The 24549-nt window shown below is 35.7% G+C and overlaps 7 protein-coding genes and 1 non-coding gene across 11 annotated transcripts in view; 3 read left to right on the top strand and 5 right to left on the bottom strand.

The window, feature by feature from the left end:
• Positions 1-295: 295 nt before the first annotated feature.
• RpL5 (ribosomal protein L5) lies at positions 296-2275 on the bottom strand. The gene is made up of 4 exons (XM_065313830.1): positions 2120-2275; positions 1349-1773; positions 816-1092; positions 296-575 (listed from the first exon to the last, which is right to left on the bottom strand). The coding sequence occupies exons 1-4, from the start codon at positions 2120-2122 to the stop codon at positions 381-383; spliced, it is 900 nt and encodes a 299-aa protein (XP_065169902.1). The 5' UTR covers positions 2123-2275; the 3' UTR covers positions 296-380.
• A 119-nt stretch (positions 2276-2394) lies between these two features.
• Positions 2395-3965, bottom strand: LOC135800567 (transmembrane protein 216-like). The gene is made up of 2 exons (XM_065313831.1): positions 3574-3965; positions 2395-3127 (listed from the first exon to the last, which is right to left on the bottom strand). Exons 1-2 carry the CDS (start codon positions 3782-3784, stop codon positions 2934-2936), a joined length of 405 nt encoding a protein of 134 aa, XP_065169903.1. The 5' UTR covers positions 3785-3965; the 3' UTR covers positions 2395-2933.
• Positions 3966-4303: 338 nt separating this feature from the next.
• Positions 4304-8661, top strand: Sec15 (exocyst complex component Sec15). Its single transcript, XM_065314877.1, has 14 exons — positions 4304-4644; positions 4722-4887; positions 5221-5405; positions 5472-5573; positions 5656-5758; positions 5820-6074; positions 6140-6307; positions 6369-6575; positions 6645-6823; positions 6915-7106; positions 7171-7408; positions 7466-7607; positions 7679-7865; positions 7928-8661. The coding sequence occupies exons 1-14, from the start codon at positions 4550-4552 to the stop codon at positions 8055-8057; spliced, it is 2349 nt and encodes a 782-aa protein (XP_065170949.1). The 5' UTR covers positions 4304-4549; the 3' UTR covers positions 8058-8661.
• A 56-nt stretch (positions 8662-8717) lies between these two features.
• On the top strand, positions 8718-10226 carry LOC135801404 (putative gustatory receptor 28b). 2 transcript variants are annotated; one of them, XM_065314881.1, is made up of 4 exons: positions 8718-9732; positions 9796-9858; positions 9937-10026; positions 10090-10226. In XM_065314881.1, exons 1-4 carry the CDS (start codon positions 8722-8724, stop codon positions 10177-10179), a joined length of 1254 nt encoding a protein of 417 aa, XP_065170953.1. In that variant the 5' UTR covers positions 8718-8721; the 3' UTR covers positions 10180-10226. The 2 variants fall into 2 exon arrangements, with proteins under 2 accessions (XP_065170953.1, XP_065170954.1); XM_065314882.1 differs by lacking the exon at positions 10090-10226 and having other exon boundaries at positions 8718-9261; positions 9710-9732; positions 9937-9974.
• Positions 10227-10315: 89 nt separating this feature from the next.
• On the top strand, positions 10316-11384 carry LOC135801405 (uncharacterized). Its single transcript, XM_065314883.1, has one exon. It carries the CDS (start codon positions 10318-10320, stop codon positions 11200-11202), a length of 885 nt encoding a protein of 294 aa, XP_065170955.1. The 5' UTR covers positions 10316-10317; the 3' UTR covers positions 11203-11384.
• Positions 11258-12753, bottom strand: LOC135801406 (carbonyl reductase [NADPH] 1-like). The gene is made up of 3 exons (XM_065314884.1): positions 12591-12753; positions 12277-12537; positions 11258-11984 (listed from the first exon to the last, which is right to left on the bottom strand). Exons 1-3 carry the CDS (start codon positions 12615-12617, stop codon positions 11421-11423), a joined length of 852 nt encoding a protein of 283 aa, XP_065170956.1. The 5' UTR covers positions 12618-12753; the 3' UTR covers positions 11258-11420.
• A 288-nt stretch (positions 12754-13041) lies between these two features.
• LOC135801403 (acetylcholine receptor subunit alpha-like) overlaps positions 13042-24549 on the bottom strand; it is a 55491-nt gene continuing 43983 nt past the window's right edge. The window contains exons 5-14 of one of the 3 annotated variants that reach the window (XM_065314879.1): positions 21190-21234; positions 20636-20745; positions 19102-19282; positions 18225-18340; positions 17898-18066; positions 17304-17440; positions 17077-17223; positions 16719-16868; positions 16329-16563; positions 13042-16083 (exon numbers count right to left, since the gene is read on the bottom strand). In XM_065314879.1, coding sequence (XP_065170951.1) covers positions 15886-16083; positions 16329-16563; positions 16719-16868; positions 17077-17223; positions 17304-17440; positions 17898-18066; positions 18225-18340; positions 19102-19282; positions 20636-20745; positions 21190-21234 — 1488 coding nt within the window. In that variant the 3' untranslated portion in view covers positions 13042-15885. Of the gene's footprint in view, positions 16084-16328; positions 16576-16718; positions 16869-17076; positions 17224-17303; positions 17441-17897; positions 18067-18224; positions 18341-19101; positions 19283-20635; positions 20746-21189; positions 21235-24549 lie in introns of all 3 variants that reach the window. The other 2 variants (XM_065314878.1, XM_065314880.1) reach the window with 2 other exon arrangements.
• TRNAL-AAG (transfer RNA leucine (anticodon AAG)) lies at positions 17485-17566 on the bottom strand. Its single transcript has one exon. It is a non-coding gene; the product is annotated as a tRNA-Leu (tRNA).

The following is a 24549-nucleotide window of genomic DNA, read 5'->3' on the forward strand; positions in this document are numbered from 1 at the left end:
ATAATGTATTCAAATTGAAAGACGTCATTCGCTCAATTTCCTTCGTTTTCCACAAAGTTGTACTTGAATTAATGCATTAAACGCCTCGATAAGCGCTGAAAACAAAGAAAACGTGATTTAATAACGCGATTACTGATTCGTGATAATCGCTAATGCTCTCCAGACACGCAACATTACTTCCCCAACTACTTAAGAGTACAAGAAACACATAAAAAACACGCAGGAAATTTCGTTGGGAGATTAGTAAGGCAATTTCGAGAAATGTGTTTATATGCTCAGAAATTATTTGATTACGTTGATTTTTATATTTTTTATTAATATTGCACGCTCCATTGTCGAAACGAAGCCGCACAATAAAAAATACATTAACACCCTTTCGCTCAAGGTTCGGCCTGACCTTCCATCTTCTTCAAGAACGCTTCCTTCTTCTGCTTGACGCGATCCTTGCGCTCCAGAATCGTGAGCTTGGCCCTGTTCCATCTCTTCTTCTTCGCTGGTTCCTTCTTCTCCGGCTTCTTCGATGGCGTAGGGTCGGCGCGGATGTTTTCATGCGCTTTCTTGTATACATCTTCAATCTAAACAAGAATAGACAAACGATATAGACAAAGATACAATTCTATTTGGACTATTTCAACTAAGGTAAGGTAATATGTCGGAAGTAAATTGTCACAAGTAAATCAAAATGAATTAATTGCCTTGTTAAACAACCTGATTAATGTTGTCCAACTTCGACACTGCATTAATCTTATGTATTAAAGCAGCAATTTTGCTTGGACGTAGTTATGACTTATAAAATATATATGCGTTCTAAATACCATGTCGGCGGTAAGTCCCTCCTTGATGTACTGACTGAATTGACGCTTGAAGGCCTCGGGGTCTTCCTCTTCGAGACTCCTCATGTAATCGGCAACGTGTGTGCCGAAAATATGTGCACGGTGCACCTCAGCGTTCAGTGACTTGCCCTCGCTGTCGTAGCCGGGGAAACGCTTGGTGGAGTGAGGAATGTTCAGACCACCGTCGACGGCGCCCTTCATCGCGGCGAAAACACGCGCGCCTGTTGTGGTACGCTGGAGACCCACATCCAAATAACACCTGCACAAAACCAACCAAAAATTGCAGTATTTCTTTCCCAAACAAACAATAAAAGCTAAATTTTAAATTGAAATATCAGAGACACTTTCTAATCAATAACTGATGAGAAGTAGGTAACTTCAATCATCCAAGTGCATAAAACATGCACCTGGGGACCTTGGAAACTTCCTTTCTTATCAAATCAGATGACGCGCATGTGTCTGAATGGTCATCATTTAAATGCATTAAAAACGTCAAAATTGAAACATATGCTTACCTGAAAGCGCCTGGTCCCTTCTCGACATCGTCGATGATGTATTCATCACCATTGACCTCAGTAGTGCCCTCATACAGCTTGTCTAAGTGCAACTTCTTCAGCAGACGACGCGCCAACAACAGACCGGTAGCGTAGCACGCAGCATAGTTGGTCAGACCAACTTTGATTCCATACCGTGGCAACTCGTGCGAGTACGCTGAGCAGACAATATGGTCTCCCTCAATACGGGAGTATGCCACCTGAACGGTCACATCACGGTTGGAACGACGCACAATCAGACGGTACTTGGGGGTGTTGTATTTGTTCTTATCTTGAACCACCAATCGTTTACGAGCATAGTAATCGGTTTTTCCTTCACGACGCCTCTTGTACTTGACTTGGAAGCGCTTGAAGTACTGTTTATTCTTCACGACTTTCACGAAACCCTGCAAACAAACACGACATGATTCATCAATACATAACCACACAAAAACAGGCCGAGTGTACAACATCAACTACAACCATTTCGCGAAAGATGATAACACAGATCACTCACTTTAAACAAGTCACTCACACTTTATTAAACTTTAAGATTGTTTATATGATGTTATTCCAGGTTTACATCTGTGATAAACGTGCGGGTTTTGTTTTGATACCGCTGTGGAAAAACCGCCTCGAAAAAATCGACAATCATCCAGTCGGGGATACAGTTCTCACAGAAAATATTACGTGAGGAGCAAGAATTAGGGTTGAGGAACGTGTTAGACGTGATATTTGTGTTTAAATACGTACCATTTTAACGGATTATTCTTAAATTATTACAACATGGACTCGTCGAGGCACTTCAAGCCACCGCGGTCCGGATAGAAAGAGATAGGCCAACACGCATGCGTCGCACGTCAGGAAATACGTCATTGGCTTGGTGTATTTTGTTTGGTACTAAAAAAGTCCCTAGATTTCAAATTCAATGCTGTCAAATAGATACAGCAGGTAAACTTCGTGAATTTTTCCCAGTGATTACTAAAAATATTAATAGAAAGCTTACCTAACACAACACAACACTTAAATTATTCGGCAGTAATCAAATATTTTATTAAATTTAATTCTTTTTGTTGTTATTATACATGAAATAATACCCCCACATTTAAATTCAAACAATATCTGAGTGATCTGAGTTATTCACACCTTGATATCATATGTAATGGAACGACCTAATTGATATTAGAAATATTTATCTAATTGACTTAAAAAATCAGTCAGAAAGAGTAAAATTGTAAATACATTCAAGGTACTTAGCATTGTAATAAATTTAGTTCTCACAACAGCTTCAATATTAGAGTTTGGCATAGGCTTGGGCTTGGAAACCTTAGAGGTATTTGAAGCTGATAAGTTTGATAAGTTTTGATTCAAACACCTACTCTATGAGACCATAACTTGAAGTAATAACGACTAGACTGCTTACAGTAAGACTAGAATGATTGTTAACTAGATTGTGCTTCACAAATCACAACCAAATCACAAAATGTGGATTATCTACAACTATTATTATCAATACCATACCGGGACTCCTAATAAATGCTTGAATTCGAAAAACGCGAAAATAAAATCAGTAATATTCAGGAGTTTTGCATATTGGCAGCAGGACAAGAATTCCAAAAAATATCTCCGCAACCTGCAGGCCCAACTGGATTGCACAGATGATATATTCAAATCTGATCACAAAGCTTTGCCACAGCAGGAAGTAGACCACTCCGACTGCAGACGGAATCGTGAATAGTATTGCGATTAATACAGGCCACCCTGAAATAAAATATTAGCATTAGTAACATGTTATTGTAGTGTCAGAAAAGACAAAATTTGATAGCAAAATAATCTAATAGTTCATTAGTTTACTCCTTTGAGTAGGCAACCCAACTTACAAATCACGGTACAGGTGCGATAATTTCTGTTCCTACGTTAATTGTTTATTTCTCATAAATACAAGATGTTATATTCATCTTGCTTTTCAAATATGAATTCTGTATCTAATTCTATTCTTATACCTATATAAGATGTTGTTGATTACAGCAAAGTCTATGAATATATCTTCTTAACTAATTATTTTTGGCAATAATTATCAACATATTTAAGATTGATTAAATACAGAATTTAATGACTTAGACAAGTTCAGGTATCTCCTTGATACAAAATTTGATAGTTTCAGTCTATTATTTTATGCATGTCAATATGCTGATATCTTGACTTACATTTTTCAGTCAAGTTTCCTTTACGAGCAATGATAACGCGAATCAATTCGATACCGCAGACGGCGAGAAGAATGCCGAACTCAGTGCCGAAACTTGGTACCGGCTGATTGATGACTTTTACCACGTTCATTCCGATCTCGCAGATGGCAAAGAGGCCGAAGTAGTATGAGTTCAGGTACAGGAGCACTTCGAATGTCAGCGATACATTCATACTTGGACGACGGTAGGCGAGTGTAGACTCGCGCTCGTTAGGTAAACATGTTGGGAAACAAGTAGCTTCTGTTTACTGTAAGGCGCAATTGGAATGTCAGGAATGGTGAGTGGCCACCAGATGAGGAACTGTGCGGAATGTGGGTGGATTTTGCTTACAAACATAAACAGATGCGGTAAACATTTTTAGTTCTTGTTTTACTCGCTTGTCAAACAGGGCGCTATTTCAATTGCAAGCACCTGTAAAACTCTCGAAAACCACACAAAAACTGAGATTAAAAATGTTTAAATATTTTTGAATAACTAATCTATTGGTAAAAATTTGTTTTACGCTTTATTTGTAACATTTAACATACATTATTGTTTCACAAGACCATCAATGACCTTTCAATTGCATTTATAATGCGAGTGCAGCGCTTTTCGGTAAACTTGGGAACTAATTCTACAAGGTGTATGGTACCAATAATTGAATGATTCAAAATATTTGGTTTTGTACTAGGACAAAACAATTATATTTTGTCTATGTTTTATACATTATCATATCAAATTTTAGTAATACAATAAACATTTTTTCACTTTTTCGAATAATATTATATACATATAAGAAAATTGTGAAACATCTAGTATAGTTATTCGTAATCTACAAATTTCTGACTAAACAAATATTCCTAACCTAGAATGTCACAGTAAAATGTAACGCTGTCTTGTTTTTCCAGTATTTCGATTAATTATTAGTTATTAGTGCTCTGTGACTGTACGAACTGAGATGGAAAAAGATGCACAACAAGGTGGAAACACGCAGCACGATCTGTACCTGCAGGAAATTGAAGGAATTGACGACTACTGGGGACCCACTTTTAGGTGTGCACAAAGTTTACAACCAATCACTTATTTGCTTATCAATATTGATAAGCTAATGTGAATATATAATTTTACAGAGCAATATATGATAATGATGAGCATGTTGCATTTGGACAAAAGTTAGAAGAAAGAATCAAACATCATGATAAAGATATTGAAAGATTATGCAATGTTTACTATCAGGGATTTATTGAGTCAGTTAGAGAATTGTTGGAGGTCAGATCACAAGCTAAAACACTGAATGTAAGTATTAAATTTAATACTTTGCATAGCAAAATTGAGAAAAGTGGAGTTTAAGTATAAAATAAGAGTCAACATGTACAAAGATTTATTTTAATTTACCGTTTTTATTGTGAATCTGATGACTACTTGAAGATTAAAGTAAGGGTAATTAAAAGGGCATAATAGCACCACAGTGTCACAATACACAATCATTTGCAAGGCACCACATGAATTTGTTTTATGATATTTTCCTCTTCTACACTTCACACTACTTTTTCTAAGCATTGAACAATGTCTTCACTTTTCACATGATTGAATATTTCTGAATTTCTAATGCTTGCTTCATATTTACAGTCTGAAGTATTAACACTTGATAAGCAGTTGCAAGTAGCTGCAGAAGGAATCACCAAATCTGGCAGTGAATTATTGCAGGCCAGGAAGGTGCAAAGCAACATTGCAACTGTCATAGCACAATTGAATTTGTGTTTGCCTGTGTTAATGACATATTCAAAACTTAAGAAGCAAATTGCCGAGAAAAGGTAAATAGATAAATTAAAAATTGATAAATAGAAGGTTGCACCTGATTATTTAAAATATTTTTCAAGGTATTATCCTGCATTGAAGACTCTAGAGGAACTTGAACATACACATTTGCCACATGCTGCTTCATATAGGTTTTCATTACAATTAATAGAAAGTATTCCAAAGTAAGTCTAAAAACATGAATAACAATTTTATTTCTGGATGTGATGTTTCATATTTATCATTGATTCGATGTTTGTCGTTTAGAATTAGAGAAAGTATCGAAACAGCTTCCATGTCAGATTTAAAAGACTTCTTAGAAAATATCAGGAGATTCTCGCCAAAAATAGGCGAAGTTGCCATGCGTCACGTAAGTTGCGGTGATTTTTACTTATTACTCGGATTATATTCGGATTGTTATTTTTATTTAGACAAACGAACAATTAGCCAATGATCCAACTCTAGTAGGCCGTAAGAAGAAACGAGCCGCACCACAGCCAAGCGAATCAATGTCGTCAAGTCAATACGAAGAAGAACTGAGTGCACAGGAGATGATTGATTTCTCACCGATTTATAGATGCCTACACATTTCAACCGTTTTAGGTTCTCGCGCAACTTTTGAGACTTACTATCGCGCTGAGAGAACTAAACAAGCAAGATTAGTGCTACAACCACCGCCGAATATGGTAAAAATGTTTTAAATTTAAAAGGCTCAACGCCATCATTTCGTTATATTGATGTATTTTTATAGCACGAGTCCGAAGAAAGTTACAGACAATACATTTATGCAGTACTGGGATTTTTTATTCTGGAGGATCATGTTTTAAATACTGGTAATGGATTGATAACTAGAGCGTTTTTAGATGACATGTGGACAATGGCATTGACAAAAATCGTCACTGCATTACAAACCAACTCGGTTAGTTTATTCCTAAAACATAACCTAATTTTGTTTTAATGCAAAAATTGTAATATTTTAGAGTTACTGCACAGATGCAACGTTAATATTGCGTATTAAAGATTTGATTATGTTGTTTTGCACCACGTTACGTAACTATGGCTATACGGTGAAGCCACTATGGGAACAACTGAGGGAATTGAGGGATCATTACACCGAGGTGCTTATGCAACGCTGGGTGCAAATCTTTCGCGAGATTTTATCCAAAGAAGATTTTCAAGTTATTCAGGTTAGTTACAAACGAATATAATAAAAATTTATGGGGCGAAGTCGAATTTAACCGGCATTAATTATTTAGGTTCACGATCAAGAAACATACGATGAAGTTTCACTTTCATTTCCTTTCGATGATGATCTTCCCGACGATATCACGTTTCCGTTTAGGTTTCCCATCTCCGGAATGGTACCGAAAGTGTACCAGCAGGTAAAGGAGTTTATCTACGCGTGCTTAAAGTTCTCTGAAGACTTAAACCTCAGGTAAATATATATTTTATTTTAGATTAAAGTTCATATTTAAACAAAGATTTAGTAAAATGTCTAATATTTTCTGATTTTTAAATTGTTTTAGTCAAGTAGAAGTAGATGAAATGATACGTAAATCAATGAACCTGCTTCTGACGCGCAGCTTCAGTGGCTGTTTGTCATCTACATTCCGCAGTAATCACATAAATATGCAAGAAATTATACAGATTATCATTGATACTGGATATTTGGAACGCGCGACGATTTATTTAGATCAGTTTATATCAAACATCACTGGGTATGTAGGCAACTGCTTAATCATAAAACGTAACCTAATTTTGAGTCAATTTTGGGTCTGATAGTGAGGAATGTAGAGGTGTAACAACCGGTGTGGTTCAGGGCCAGCCAGCAATGTTTCGCGTTGCGCGTGAAGACGCGGTTCGACAAATTTGTGAGAAACTCAAACACAAGTTAGATCAGTGTATTGAGTTGGAAAGTTACGATTGGTTGCTGGTGGAGCCACAAGGGCACGCGTCGAATTTCATCACTGATTTAATTGCGTTTTTAAGAACTACGTTTACTAGTTTTACTAATTTACCAGTAAGTATCAAGAGATGATTATAATATGTATTATTAAGGGTTGTTTTCGTTGCTTAGCCGGAAGTAGCACAAGTTGCGTGTAAGTCTGCATGCGAACACATCGCTAATTTAATGTTGCGAGCATTACTAGACAACGATATCAAGCAGATCTCAATGGGGGCATTAAATCAATTGAATTTGGATTTACTTCAATGTGAATGTAAGAAATAGTCAAATAAGCCACATTGCTTATAATGTCCTGCTAAAAATATGAATTAATTTCATTTATAGTGTTTGCTGCAAGTGAGCCTGTGAAAGGTTTACAGGAAGATATTCTACTGTCATACTTTTTAAAGTTGAGAGAAATACTAGATCTTTTCACATCTTGGGATTGGCCAACATATTTCCATGACTACGGGCAGGAAACTTCGAAATACAAGCAAGTTGAACCGGACGTTGCTATAATCATTTTAGAAAAGTAAGTTTGAAATAATTTAGGAAATAATATTAGTGATTATAATCAATATTGTAATTTTAAAGGCTGCGTGAAGGTGACAAGAAGACAATGTTCACGGTGCTCAAGAAAAGTGAACGCGATAAAAAGAAACTTCTAGAGACAGTCCTCAAACAACTGAAACAATTGTCACAATTTCCAACCGGCAATAAGTAGCAGGTCATCTTTTATTAGTATAGGTAAAGTATAATGGTTAAAAATGAACATTATTTATGACGAATCACAAAATTGGCAGGTCTTATACAAAAATTAATTTTTGATAGACTTTTTATTGATTAATTTGATTTGTTTTCGAATATTTTATTAAAACTTTTCCTGATGTCACATTACTTCTCACTTAATTTAAACATAAACATTGTTGAGTGCATAACACTGCTTTGTTGTTCATTTGAGACTATTATACTTTGCTTCATATCATAATCAAAATTAGAACTCTGTTTATATGTATATCATGTATAGAATGTTTATATAGAAGCGCAGTAATTTGTTACAAGTGTTACAAACCAAAAACCGAGTATAGGTTAATTAATTATCAACTAAAAACTCATTAACTTTGTCACTCTCTGTGGTAATAAGAGTAATAATGAGCTTTAGACAATATTAACCCCTAAAAAACTGTATTAACGACGGAAAGAGAAGAAAGAAAAACTCATGTTTATTTATTCATAAGCCCCTTGTTAATAATGGAGATACATAGTTTCTAATTAGGTGTGTAAGTAATAATGTAAAAAAACGCTTTAATAATATTTTTAGAAATGGTGATATCATTGTACACACAGCAACCACACTGAAAACACGCGAAATTAATTAAGCTGTAAAGATGATACTTAACCCTGATGAGTTTTACACGGCGATCGCGCCGAATTATTGGGTATCGAAGGTGTTTGGTTTACTTCATCTTTCCTTCACCGAGAAAACTCCACAGCGCAAACTTGTTGTCACCCCATTCAAAAGTTTGATCGGTTTGTGTATTCTACGCACCGTTATTTTTCTGGCGATAACTGGTTACATCTATCTCGAATTGGAAGTGTTGGAATTTCCCGAGAACATGACCGGCGTGGCGGTACAAATCGAATTGTATCTTGGAGTCATGTTAACTATAATTGAATTTATCCTGGCGGTAATACTACGCAAGTCAGACCTTAAAATAATTGATATGTTTATCGCTCTTGACAAATCAATGTCTGCCCGTGGTATTTGTATAAGTTACAAAGGTATACGCAGAATTGCCTATTACCAAGTGCTTGCAGTTGTGGTTATGTTTCTAGTGAGTTCAGTCTTGCAAGTTTTGCGCGATAGTCAGGCACTATTAGTTATTAATGCTGGAATTAACATTGTTAACGCGGTTAATTTTTTCATGGTATATCAGTATATTAACGTTTTGCTATTGCTGAAGCAAAGATTTGTATGGTTAAACAACGCAATAGAAAATATAGGTACCAAACATAATGCCGATGAGGAAGTTCCAACTTTGCAACTTACATATGTGAATGAAAATAACAAGAGCAATTCATTATCATTGAGTCCTTACGTAAGCAAGAAGTACATGAAGATTCATGATTTGAGGAATACGATTAGGAATTACGGAAAGATTTACAACCTTCTGAGCGATTTGGCGAGTTTGATTAACGATTCATTTGGATTTTACATTTTGATTTGTATCTTGACGAGATTTATCATGATTTGCACGGAATTGATTTATTTCTACAAGCTATTTCAAAATCCAAACGATGGTGATGGTCTGGCTTATATATCCATTGTTCTTAATATTTTAATGCACGCTTTTAAGCTGTTGGCGACTGTTTCAGCCGCAGGAGCTGCATCAGCAGCTGTGAGTATAACATAAAATAATTGAATGCGTGTAATATCAAAACTATCATTTATTTATTTATAGGCAAATGCCACAGGATCTTCTTTACATACATTGTGGGATATTGGACCAGAGATCAAAGAAGAGGTTAGTGAATTATTGAATTCTGGCAACCAACATGGCATGACTTCAAAATTATTTTTTAATAGTTTAATACTATTGTAGGTCCAGTTCTTTTCATTGCAAGTAACTCATCATACAACCCAGTACACAGCGATGGGATTCTTAAATGTGGATTGTCCTTTGATGGCTTCGGTAAGTACTTAGAACAATGTTTTACATAATATTAACAGTTTTAATTAGAGATTGGTTGATTAGATTTTAGGATCAATCACTACTTATCTGATTATTGTAATACAATTTGATTTGACTTCAATAGCTAGTGAAAAGCCATGTGTTTTTCAATAATCTTTTGCGAAGAGTGAAATATGTGTTTAGAAAACAAAACTCGGCTTTAAGTTTTGACATGTTTAATTGTTTAAAATTTGACATTTTCAACTTTTTATTTTGCGTTATATTAGACGTGTGATTTTCTTTGTGTTTAAAATGGCGTCAGATGGTCTATTCTACGATTCGCTTGAGGAAGAAGAGTTTCCAGACTTAAAGTCGATGCATATAACATCCGACAAAACTAATAAATCGGACATATCTTTATCAGTTCCTTTATATACAAGAGAAACTTCCAAAGCTGAAGTATTATCTAAGAAATCACTCAGCAGTTCGCAAAAATCGCGCTGTAAGTTAACTAAACCCATGCGATCCCAACAATCCAACTTAATGTCGAGCACAACCTGCATGAGTCAACTATTTGCCGACTCAAAGGTCAAAAAGTCCTACGTGGATCTTTTTCATGCAAAAATAGGCTACGTGCAAGGCTCAGAACCCACAGAAACAAGTCGGGCGGTTTGTGACGATGACAGTTTCAAAACCGCACGCAGTTCAGCACAGAGTGACTACTCCGACGCAGAAACTTCTTCGTTCGTCTCGGATACAAGTTTCTACACCAAGTTTCTAGAAAACGAGAAGTTACTCACCGACCAAATGAGTTCGGTGAGCTGCCAAAGCGGACACAGTGGTCGCACTGTCATTAGCAAAGTCAGCAATGCTAAGAATTCGAACTTAAAGTTCAAGTGTAATTCGAAGATATCCAAATCCACTACAGGCTTACCTAGTGGAGGAAGTAAAGTTCATATTAAAAGTAAAATTGATAGACCAATCTTGAAAGTGCCCACGTTGGGTGGACTCGGGCCAGATCGCGAAGCCGCCAAGGAAAAACTCGATAATTTGAAGAAACAGCAGAAGTATGGACAGAAGGTCAGCAATCAAAACCGGGTGAAAATCATGGAGATGAAAGTAATGAAGAATTTCAAGTACGAGCTGAAAAAGTCTAGCGAATTGAATAAATGCGCCGAGAGTGTTTTACACACTTAAACCAATGTTTTATTGTAGTCCAATTTACTTTAAATCTGTTATTGGAATCAAAATATTAAGTTTTTAATCTTTTTTATTCACTGCCTTAGCACAGAAAAATAAGTGTGCAGTAAACACAATTGTAGTGGAATATGAATAACAGTAATAATCGATACTTTTAATACACTGATTTGTCCATCAAATATTTTTCAACAAGCCAAAAATCAACTTAACGGAATTTATACAGGAGCAGGTGTACCATCAGCCATCCAGTCCCAAACAGTAGAATCCCTCCAGACATATTGCCCCTTGTGGTTGTGTTTACCAATAGCCAAATATAAAGGTGCACTAGCTCCCTCTTCAATGGTCAATGGTCCTTTGTGGCTGGTCATGTCGGTATCAACGTATCCTGGATGAACACTGTTCACTGCAATGTTCTTCTCTGGTTGCGAGTTTTCAAAAATGCGCTGCTGCACGCGGCTCAGTGCACTCACACCGACTTTGGAGACATTGTATGCAGACTTGCCCCATCCCAACTCATCATTCTTGCCCTCCTTTGAAGCATCCACAAATTGAGACATCAAGTCATTCAGCTGCTCAACAGTTAAAGAATCTGCGCTGAATTTTGTTTTCAATTCCGGTGATGGAATCTTGGACAAATGGCCGCAAGAACTTGAAATATTCACCACCCTGGCATTAGTTTTCAGCAGGGGGAATAATTCTTGGCAAACTTTCACAAGGGCAAAGTAATTTGTTTCCAGGGTTTGCTCAGCTTGGACAGCAAATGGCTCAGTTGCATCATGCTATAAACAAAAAAAGACATAAGTAGAGGTAACTTTAGAAAGTTTGTTTTAGTGCTTCATTTTAAGTATGCAACCCAAGTCATGACTAGTTATATGCAGTTGCTTTTGTTTAAAGAGCTGCCAACAGCAGTTAGTTAATTATTCAAAAAGATACTCTGCTATAACAAGAAATATTGTAGTATGACATTGTCTAGTTTAACTGCGTACTGGGTTACACAGAATATTCATACACAGCAACATAATTAAGTGTCATTAATCAGTAATTAACTGAAATATCATGTTATAAACTTACTTTGAAGGCAATTGCTGCATTATTCACCAAAATATCAATTCCCTCATAGTTTTCCTTGATGAACCTGGCCAAAGACTGAATACTATCCCTGGTGAGAATGTCCAACTTGTGAAAAACTGGCTTGAAACCCAATTTAGTTAGTTTTTCGACAGCTTCCCTGCCTCGGCCCTCATCACGCGAGGTGAGCATCACATCACCGTCGAATTTCTCGCATAGGCCCTGGACAATTGCATAGCCAATGCCCTTGTTGCTACCAGTAACCTTACGATTAAGAATGTGAGCATTATATTGATTTATTATTGCGAAATACTTACAATTGCTAGTTTTTTATCGGACGGCATTTTGCTGCGAACTGTGAATCTCGGTGTAACCTCAAAATGTACAAAATTTTAACGTTTACGTAGCATTTATTGAACGTTGATTAGAAATGGCGTGTTCTGTCATTGGAACAAAAAGATAAACTTATCCGAAATATCTTATTTGCTAGAGTGACTTGATTATTAAAACAACATGAAACATGACTTGCAAGTGCCGGGTGAATTGCCAATGCCATTAATTAATTGCTATAAGTAAGTATTACCTAATAATTTGCGCGATAAAAACGTACTGAACAAACTTTTAAAAATCATGGGTACAAATTTGTTGTTATATAAGTATTGCATTAAACAATAATTTTTAAATAACTTACTTGGAATATGTGTCTATATTTAAAACTGGTTAGGCAACCCAAACATCAAATATGTTTTATTGGTTAAAATAAAGAGGTTATCTTGTAAATAAATTCATTTATTCAAACGTTTTACACAATATTATAATCAACTAAATGTACATATTTCTTCAAAATTAACTTCATCTTTAATCAACCAAACACATCTATCGATATGCATGTCATATACAGAGTAAAACGACAATCAATTATCTGGAACAATCAACGTTAGCAATAATAATCATAATTATTACACACCAGCGCTATATCACAAATCTAATGATTCGGTAAGTTGGTTTTGAATTTAAACATTTAGAGATGTCATGTACATATAACACACGACTCGTGTCTATCGATCTAGACGCTAGTCGAATTTGTTTTCTTTGAGAATACAATAAGTACATTATTAAAATTAATTATTACTTGGTCTTCGTCATGTTAATTGTTGTTAGTTTTATTTTCATTTATAATGCGTGCTCAACGTCTTTTCGTTCTAATATTAAAATTATAAACATTTCAAACGTGTTTCTTCGTTATATAATATATTATGAATATAATTATGGCTTTTTATATAAATATTTTAGGTATATAATATCTTATATATTATTTACATTTAATTTTCTTTTATTTATCATTTAAATACGCGCAGGGAGTGCAATCTGACTTGAGAAACATGTACAAACAACAAACAAAGACAATAATATCGCTTGTTTTTTTGTTTTCCAAGTCCAGGAGTACTTTATGCGTTTACGTTACTTTTATTTACCCTAACTGTAATAATTTTCTTGTTACACCTAAACGTGAGCAACAGTTAATTTTTTCACATTCATTCGTAGTCACAGAATGGACATAAACAAAATATATGTAATGATTAGTTTCTATTCTTTAAAACATTTCTAACCAAGTTTAGATTAAAGTAACCACTACAAAATGGTGTCACAAACACGTGACATCAACACTCAACAATTTTAAAACCAAACACTAAATTCCAAAACTTTTCTTTGGTAGGTATATTCAGTTCAATAATTATTTGTATTAATTGTGTGTTTAAAATTCTTATAGTATTCTCGTTAAACTTCATTCGTCGTCTAATTGTATTCGTATAACTAACTAACATAAATTTAGAAATGTCGTCGCCATTAAGGTCTCGTCAAATATTCGCCGAGGAGGACCTTTATAAGTAAATTATATGTGTTTTGATAATACATGTATACATGTATATATATGTCGACTCGAGTAATCGAGTCATAAACAGTTTTGAAACGTTCGTTAAATATTTTTATATTTTAATTCATGGAGATAGTATGTTTTACTTACAACTGATCAATTAGCCAACATATTTATATTGTTATGGACAACAAATTAACAAATTTTGGTTTCCATGCCAAGTTGTGAATAAAACATAGTATCCTATTCGTGTATTACAAGTTATAAATCACTTAGGCGCATGTAAGTTCTATATACCAATAAATTTCTTATATAAAAGCAACTTGGGTTAGTTACAACATTTATAACTCAAGAACGGCTGGACAGATTTTGATGTTTTATGATTTGTTAGATTCTTCTCCATCTCGAATAGCAGAATAACTATTAAAATATCAAAAATTATAACTTAAAAGGTGTTAAATAAGGGATGAAAATTGGTAAAAATTTTCAATCTATATATATAAAAATGAATTGCTGTTCCTTAGTCTCGCTAAAACTCGAGAACGGCTGAACGGATTTATCTAATCTTGGCCTTGAATTATTCGTGGAGGTCTAGAGAAGGTTTAAAAGGTGAGAAAAATTCGAATAATTGCCGGGAAAATCCTCAAAACAGCTCTTTTCTATAGAATAAAATTTGACATTGAGATTCAATCATAGTTATAGTTAAATAGTTGAATTCGAGATGGCGCGCTGAAGTGCATCATTGACAAAACTTTATATAATTAATTTCTTTAAATTAAAATTGCTAAGCTTATTGATAGAATTGACTCTTACTACGAGTATGTCTAGAACAAGAGAGTAAAAATGAATTACATTTTTATTAAACACTGCCGGAACGTAGTCGCGGGCAACAGCTAGTTTAAAATATTTTTAACTCTTAAAGTATATTATAATTAATTTATATTGAAATTTTAACAAATTGATAGAATATATTAACCTTTGCGATTTATACTCCTTGTAATACACGCATGAATAATAAACTATGTATTTTTGTTCTTGTTTTGATTAGATATAAGATATATTAACAGTGTGTGTCTAATATAATCTCTCTGATTTGTTTATGTTTAATTTCGTTTCGTTTAATTCATTTCATTTTTTATAGAAAAGATAGTTTTATATCGTACAAATATTTATCGTTTGTGTCATTTAAAATTTATAAGTATATTTAACTTAGTTTGTATGTGTGACTTAATATTGTTTGCTTCCTTTTACGTTTTTAGCATCTTCGTTATCGTAATATACTCTTCTCGTTAATTAGTAACTGTTGGTTTACACGTTATCAATTCCTACGCTTATCATTAATTATTTTGTTGGCTTTACGTGTTTATTTATTTATTATTTGTGTGAAATGTATAAATTGAAAAGTGTGCGCAACAATCTGTTGGTTTATACAGGGTTGATCAAAGAATAGAGGTTTTCTGAGGTTTAAACCTTTTTTTAGTTGGTAGAATTATATTATGAGCGTTGTGCTTTAATTATTGTGCATTATGAACACATAATTTTGTAATATTAAACTTGCTCAAAATAAACATTCAATGGCATCAAACGAATATTCAAAATAAAATCATATACAATTATAATTTTATTTTAAATACAAGTTGAAAATCTGAAATTTGCTGCCGCATTCTGTATGTAATGTATAAACCATTATTAGTTTCGATGTAAACTGTTAAACATTGTAATTAATTCTAATTTATTTATAATGAAGTGGCGATGTGCGGTTTGGCCGTGGTGGAGGCGATCTCTGAAAGACGCACGTCGATGGGTATGCGATCGTCATACAATGTAGGCGCTTGCAAAATAATGCCTGCAGTGCCTACAAGCACCGCTAGTGTGAATATCCACAGAAATAGACGATCCAACACCATCGCAACATATTTCCAATCTTCTTTAACCTAGGCAACACAAGTTAAACACTATATAATTTAGTGCAGTTTATTTGCTGTTTGTTTGGTTGCCGGAACTGTGCTTGAGCAAATCCGCTGATGTTGCCCACTCTAACCTAACTTTTGCAAGCAGTGGCAAATGGTACACACTCGAATGATTTAAACACGTAGCAAGATTTTCCAACTGTGTACAAATTTCGCAACTTTCCAGTTTAAAAGTAAAGTTATGTAAAACTTTGATGTGAATAACTCACCCTTGTGGAGTCTTCTTCGCGTCGCGTATGATCAGCGATGAAGCGCACCCCATCGATGGCCTTGTGCACCTCGGGGCAATGATGCCAGGAATGCGTGGTTTCGGCGCACAGCGTGTCCTCCAGGCACCCAGCGCCCAACTCGGTACCGAGGTCGTGCCCCAGCACCGCACTTAAACAGGGTGGTGGGGTGGTGCCGTGAATGCGGCAGGCGTTTAACGCTCCTGGCTCCAGCTCTCTGAAAGTCGGGCTAAATTATAATTAAATTAGATTGGGTCAAGGTTGATTCCCTGCGTGCATGATAATGATGATGGAAATATCAATCTGTTTTAGTTTAAAATGTGGTAGGATGCTGTTTCTGCTACGCATACGTTTGAGATTATTTTGTTTTACCTGGGTGTGAGCTCGTCGCGCGAATTTGCGCTGGGGAAGAGCCCGCACGGGTCATCGGGCAGCTCCTCGGCCTCGTTATACAGATCCGGATCACGCGAATCAAGACCGTTGCACGTCCGAACCGTGACTCTTTGACACGATCCCAACATGCTGCAAAGAACACAAGCAATTTTGTTTTTATACACATGCTATAATCTACCGAATCAACCCGATGGGAAACAAAATGGCGGATAGCATGTGTACTATTATTACCAATCATAACACTAGTAGCTACGAGGTTTAGCAGACTTAACCAATGATGAGGGTAGCAAAAACAGCTTAGCGCATTTGAAAAGAAAGATGATTAACAGTGACAAACCTTCGTCTATCCAGTTGATAGTGCGGCCTCCGCATGACGAGCAACCTGGGCAGGATGTGAATGAAGACACGCCGTACCCACGGCGCCATCACGTGCGTCTGCGGCGAGCGGAAGTGGACGTTGAGCACCACCACAGTGACGCATATACTGCAACACATCCAAAATAGATACATTATTTTCAACGGAAGGTTTTTCTTGTATGTGTGCAGCACGGTAATGGCGTTTACCTAAAAGTATCGAGTATCATCGTGAACAGGACGAATTTACCCAGCAGCGGCACCACTAACGACGTCGGCGGGATAATCTCAGCCAGCAGCAGGAAGAACACGGTGAGGGACAGCAGGATGGAGATTGATAAGCTTACCTGAAATGAAAAATTACATTTTCTAGAATGAAAAAAAAAGCAGATGGCAGCGGTGGGATTCGAACCCACGCCTCCGAAGAGACTGGTGCCTTAAACCAGCGCCTTAGACCGCTCGGCCACGCTACCGAATGAAAAACTATTATATACAAAATGTCGCCAACGTACTAGATTTAAAATTAGAATTAGAAATTAGAAATATTCAGCGACACAGATTTAATTTATCCGTCGATTAGCTGCGCGTCAAATATGTAAATGCATTAAAGCGGCTTCCAAACTTTTGATGCCGACCAATTAGTCCCGACGCGACAAAGAATTCAATGGCGGGAATATCAAAAGGGCTTTCGAATGATTTGCATGTTGAATGACGAATTCGGTTGAATAGGATGCGGCGCATATCTTTTGTGGGCTAATTGGAAGCTAAAATCGTCAATTTAAAATGGCGTCCATGTGCACATACCTTTTCGCCACTGTCCGACGGTAAATAGAACACAAGTACGGTGAGAAACGAGATGCCCATGCAGGGTATGATCAGGTTCACTGTGTAGAATAGCGTCTTGCGACGCATGGTGATGTTGAATGTGATGTCCAAATAGGGTTCTTCACAGCACGTGTAAAACTTTTCATTTCTACCGAAAAAAACACAAAAAAAGATTTGAAGATTTTATTCAAATAGCAGAGAAAGGGTTTAAGGATTGAAATTTATGCTTGAATGAAGCATCATCCATTCCCGATGATAATTTCTAGTGAAAGATGAAGGAGCGCTGAAAATGTTCGCCTTAATTACCGAACGGCTGGCACTTCTAGAATGTCCCATTCAACAGACGTGTAGAACTCCGTCAAGTCGACGCCGATGTCGACGACTTTCGAGCCTTCCACTTCGTCCACATGACGCAGATCGACCTGGAAGAGCCAATCAATATTACAATTCTGTTAGAATTAAATTTTAGCATTAGGACAACCAACTTAAGACAAAACAAGTTCATTGGTGCCTGGGATTTTCCGCGCACGTTTTAGTTTTATACCTTCGAAGGACTAAATGATTGATTGCACCTGTCCCCGAGTTCCGGAAACAGATCACTCTGCCTCTATAGTCTTCCCGCACAGCGCCGCCATTTGTTGTTTAAACATGACACAACTTTAAGTGTCATTAAATATAAACTATCCGGACGCTCGCGCGTGAATAATTTATGTATCGAGACGCTTTGCCAGCTCACAAGGTTCCGATTACATGCATGTCATGTATGTTCGAGTAGATGGCGTCCTGAGCAATCATGAGTGAACTTTGAGGACGCGGCGCAAACATGAAAAGGGAAAACCAATTCGCGCGTTTTCACGAGCAAGTTTCGAGAGCGCTCCGCGTTCAATAACAACGAAGGACAATGAGGAAAAACAAAGGGTGACACTATTAATTTAAGTGAGGTTAGGTTGGTCTTCACCTCTTCAACATGATTGCTGTTTGTCGAATTGGTTTGTTTGCATTTCAGGCACGTTTGAGGCGCGTATTCAATCTCATTTCATATTCATCGATGAATGCAAACACAATAATTTATGATTATTATCACTGTGTGCGCGAATGCTTTTCTTGCAAGCACTCAACACAAATTGAATTAGGTTAAATTAAGGTTATGTAAAAAATGGTGTTTTTTTTTCATGCGTCTAACCTGAAAACCGTCATAAGTCCAAGAACCGAATTTCATCACGCAGGTTTGTTCGTCGAAGGGGAAGTACTCGACGTCGATCTCGCAGGAGGACTTGTAGATGGCGGGTGGTTTCCACTCCACGCGGCCGGTGTAGTTGAGCGTCGCTTTTGTCGCCAGCGTCACCTCAAAGTTGCCGTCGGCGCTGCAAAAAAAAAAATACATTAGCATCCACTTGATGTGACGAAATAAAAATAAACAAATGCCAACACCTGCTGCAGTCCTCGAAGGACAATACAGCGTAGGAAACCGGAAAACAAGAGAAAAAAGCAGGCTTTTAAAAAAAGTGGTTTGGTTGTGGGTTGCGATACAATCTTAACGCGAGTGCAAAACAATTAACGTTCATTAGCACTTTCCCTTTGGGGCGTTTCTAAGTAATTTACATTTCGTGTTAGGCATTGTGTGAAGACATCTTCATTTGCTTTATTCTTATTAATACTTTATTTGTGCGCTTTATAAATAAATATTTTTTTAATGATTTTTTTAAAAAGAAAAAATTAAAAACAAAATGGCGGCAATTCGTAAAAAAGTTTAATAGTCACAAGAAATTGAATTATGTGTTTCTAACCTAATTTATAAGAGCGTATGTAATGTGATTCTGACTATGACATTCGGAATGTTTCGAACACTTTGAATGCACTCGGATGCAGCCTGCGGGGCAAGTGCAACGTCATAAATCATCCTGGGGCTAGAAACGCTCACCGGTTACGTAAACGTAAACAACGTCGAGAAATATATCACCTCATGAATTTATAAAACATCATATTTTTCAGACACTGTTGCAAGTTGTGAGTAAAAATTTGTGTCACGATAACACCATTGTGATTTTATTAGACTTAGGCAACCCAATTTACATGATATACCTACTATAGGCAATACATTATATTTTTACTGCGTTTGCCATTTAGAAAATCTAACCCTGTGCATTTATTCCCACGTAACAAAACACTAGTATTGAGTTTTGAGATTGTTTTCTGAAAACCGACACTCCGCGATAAATTTCCTCGCATGGCATCCAATCCCTGGAATCTAATGCGTTATTGTGCGATTGTTTGATTGTTTTTGGAAGCAACGTCCAGTCCAGTCTCCGCAAAACGTTTATTTCCTCTTACATTTTTTTCTCTCGTTTACAGAAGAAGAAAAACAAAACCAAACAAGAAATTTTAGTTTTTTTGTTATCTATTTGTTTTCTGAAGGATGATGGTGTTTCTTTATACACACATCTTTTCATATCGGAGGCAATCAATCACGATGACGTGGATGCTTCGAAACCAAACTCTTTTCTTCTAGTTCCTTCTAACTCTATAACAATTTCTTGTTGGAAAAATGTGAAAAATTGTTTCTGATCACAAAGATATTCGATTTTAAGCCGGGCAAGATACACTCGGTTAACCTCTTCATGCGCATAGTATTGAATAGTTAATGATAGTTGGGTTGCATAATAATTCCAAACTGTCATTGTATTTGCAGTAACTTTTTTGAAAAGTTGTCCACTTACTTGTTATAGAGAACGATGTCGGGACGCCAAATGTGATCCGACGGGACATGAAGCATCTCGACGCCGCCATATTCCTTTGGGTCCCACTTGAGCTTGTAGTCGTACCAACTCTGCAAACCGTCCGGTTATTACAAGCATCCGCCAAACTTTTTTTGCTAATTAATTAACGCTGAAATAACGTCACGCGACATTACTCCCATTGTTATCCAGCCAAACGTATTTAAACTTAACGGAACGTAAAAAAAATAAATTAACATCTGTACCCGCGTATATTACTGCCCCGCTTTTGTTAGAAATGCAGCATCGGAAAAGTGTGCGCGGACGTGTAAAACTGTACCATGCGAAATTATTATTCATCTGGCATGCAAATTTGTGTTTCGGTTGCCGACGGGATAACGAGCTGGTTTTGTTGTCGGACAAGTTGCAGTTTCCCGGTATCGTTTTTCAACGCGTTACGTAAACATGGCGTCGGCAACTGAAATTCAATTCTAGCGTGGCATCAAAAATGGAAACTATTCACGTCTTTTTAATTAAAAAAAAAAGAATAAACGTACCTGTTCTACCCATAAATTCGTTGTCATGATTTGATTTTTGAGATTCTGAAACAAACAAATCATATATTAATTTAAATAAATTTAAGCACACTGTATATTTACGAATATGGTTTAAACATATTTTTTATCAATATTTGGTTCACGGTCCAACGCCTCTGATTGCGTGTTGGAGTTGAGTTAACAGATGTAAATTGGTGGATTCATTGACCCCCGGAGAGTAGTCCACACACATTACACATACACATATTCAGAAAGTTTGGTATTCGCTGCGTGCAATGTCCACTCTGTTGACTGGGATTACTAAATTTTAAATTGGGATCTGTTTGTTGTACATACTCAGGTATTGCGTTGCTTCTGAGGGTTGCGCCCTAAATCAACATTCTGAATATTTTCATGCCTCACAACATCTAACAATACACAAATTTCTATTTTCTAGCTGTGGTCAGCCGAAATGGTTTATTCCTGTATTGTTTGTGGTCGTAAATTAATAATTGAAAACTTGTTGCGCAAAATAATAATATTATTATTTATTTTTAGTGCTTTCCTTAGTTTTGCAACAATGTTTTGGTAGTTAAATAGTATAGAAACGAGAAAATTTCGTTTTAGTTAAATGCGTATTTTACAGTAAAAGAAACGTTCTGCAGCGCAATATCGATACTTCCGGCGCCTCCACCAAAGTGATATTTAATTAAATTCTCCAACATTATCAACGTGGCAATATCCGGTTTGAAAATAAAATATATTGTATTCTAGGTTTTGCTGGCGATTTTGTCGCGGAGATTTTAATAAAAAAAATAGCGTAACTAATTACTTTTCTTGATCTGAAACTGTCAATAAGATCCTCATTTAAAATTGCAGCAATAACAAATGTTTGTAATGCGCAATAACGTAATCTCAATTCTCTTTATTTACTTTAGTGACTTTGTTGCCGTAGTTTTTAGTAAAAATGTAATTAATTTAATTTTCAAAAAATAAGAAATGCTAATAGTATTGTTTTTCAGTTTTACATTTAAAGCGCAAGTTTTGAAACACAAAAGTTGGTATTTTAAACACGGGCGGTCAAAGTGGTGACTATAGTACTTTAGTCACGGGGTGGAGTTTGCGCCTGTGCGTTTGCTAAGATTAAATTTCTACTCTAATCAGTAAATTTCTATAGAAGTTTTAAGCGGTAATTTAACACCTTTTACTCATTCATGAATAATAAATGCTTTAATTAACCAAACTTTGTTTTATTAATATATTTACTGAGAAAAGTCTTATTTTACACCGTTCAAATTATAATTTCTTTATTATTGTGATTGTTTTTCTTAATTTCAAAACCACAATTAGCCAAATTGTTTCAGTTTCTCTCGAATTTTAACAAGACGAAAATTTGTTTATATATTCAATTAATAATTTAACTTTTCAATTATAAATTGTTACTTTTAAAAAATTTTTTATATTTTTCTAGTAAAAAAAAACAGCATTCCAAATTGAATTACTCCCACAATGTTGAAGATCAAGAGAACCTAGTAGACCGTGTTTTTTTTTCGAAAAACATTTCTAGTGGAAAATTGCTATCCTGGGACGATGGAACAGTGGAACAATCATACGACACGACAAGCTTCCGCAAGAAGCCTGCGACATGTCATCATTGCCACCATCGCCATCGCCATTGACTCAGATAGTTTATTATCTATCAGAATTTCCCAACAGAGTTTGCCGATAAAACGAGATTAAGAACACGAATAGAACTTTCACACGCAGAAATAACTAGTAATGCCACTAGGTAAGTACTCACCGATAACATTTTATCTTTATAATTAGTTGAATAATCATTTTAAAATTAGGTTACGTACTTTCGACTTAATTTTCAAATTAAAGACTTGAGCGTGTTTGTGAATTGGTAATATACGTATTTACAGCTGCAGGAAATATTCCAGTTGACAAATAATTGTATCACGTTTTGAAATCTTTACTTCCGCCTTCCGCCTTCTTTCAGAAGGGTGAGTGCTCGCCTGCGGCAAGATGAACAGAACGCGTATACCCGCAGTACACGGCTTCTTATGTCGCAGCGCTTTTGAGTCGGAAGGGTCGCAATACAGCAGCGACATCTGCTATACTTCATCAAAGATTCATCTGTTGACTGCGCCTTCATAAAGTCGAATTATTTACGAGCGGTACACTTTCATATTTTGGACATCGTATATTTTTTCCTGCTAGCAGCTATTTCGGAAGTCAATCTCTTGATGTAACGAAATGAATTCGTCACATAAATTTCGTGCTGTTTGCATGCGACTTTCTAAACTCGATAAATTATGTTTACGAGCGCTGGAGTAGATGGAACTTCTTTTTTTAATCCTGGGGAGGACATAAGCGCTTACAGGAAACTGTTAAAATACTAATTATGAAGAGTGGATAAAATTTTATTAATATTTGATTTTGAAATTTTTAAATATTTGAAAAATGTTATTCGTTTTTACTCCCTTGTTCTAGACAAGAAATTAATTATATAAAGAATTGCTAATAATTTTCTTCAGCGCGCCATCTCTGATTCACCTATTTAACTATAACTATGATTGCATCTCAATGCCAACTTTTATCCTATAGAAAAGAACTGTTTTTAGGGTTTTCCCGGCAATTATTCGAATTTTTCTTGCCGTAAAAATCATCCTTGGACTTTAACAAACATTTAAAAAAAAAGAATTGGCCAAATTGGTCTTGGTGTTGTTGAGTTATGCGCTTACCAACAGATTTTGCCATTTTTTTAGAGTATAGAAGATGTATATAAAGGTTAAAGTGGATTCAAAAAGAAATTTTAAAAATATTACGCGCATTTGTTCAAAAATCGTAATTTTTAAATATTTTTAATTAATTTAATATTTAACACAACAATACTAAAATGTAAAAGTAAAATTTAAAATTTATGTAAAATGTAAATTTTACCTTTAAAAAGGTTAAAACTTGTGTTTAAAATCTTAAAAATTTGGTTGTAAATTCACTTTTAGCACATTCACTTACGACGCAACGCAAAAGTACCAAAAGTACTGGTCGTAAACCGGAAGTTACAATACGTCCCTCTTGACTTCCGCATCGTTCGCATCTTTCGGACGTTAAAACGAATAGAAACTGTAATTCCCTCGAGATAAACCGTCTTAAAAAGACGCAAAAAAAACTTTCTACATATTTTGATAGTGCATAAATTCCGAAAATATTCGTGGATTCATCATAAAAACGCAACTCTATGAAAAACATTATTAACTTTTCTAATTAACCGAAACTTGTTTGCTTGTTGATTTAGATGATATAATCTTTATTGCAAGAGTGGGAGAGTGAGCATAAAACTTTATGCAAGTTCACGTTTTTCAGTCATATTGTTTT

This window comes from Atheta coriaria, unplaced genomic scaffold, assembly GCF_025399875.1.
Source record: "Atheta coriaria isolate IRGN ID8LTWV9N9 unplaced genomic scaffold, Caltech_Dcor_3.1 hic_scaffold_10_pilon, whole genome shotgun sequence".
Taxonomy (NCBI): Eukaryota; Metazoa; Arthropoda; class Insecta; order Coleoptera; family Staphylinidae; genus Dalotia; species Dalotia coriaria.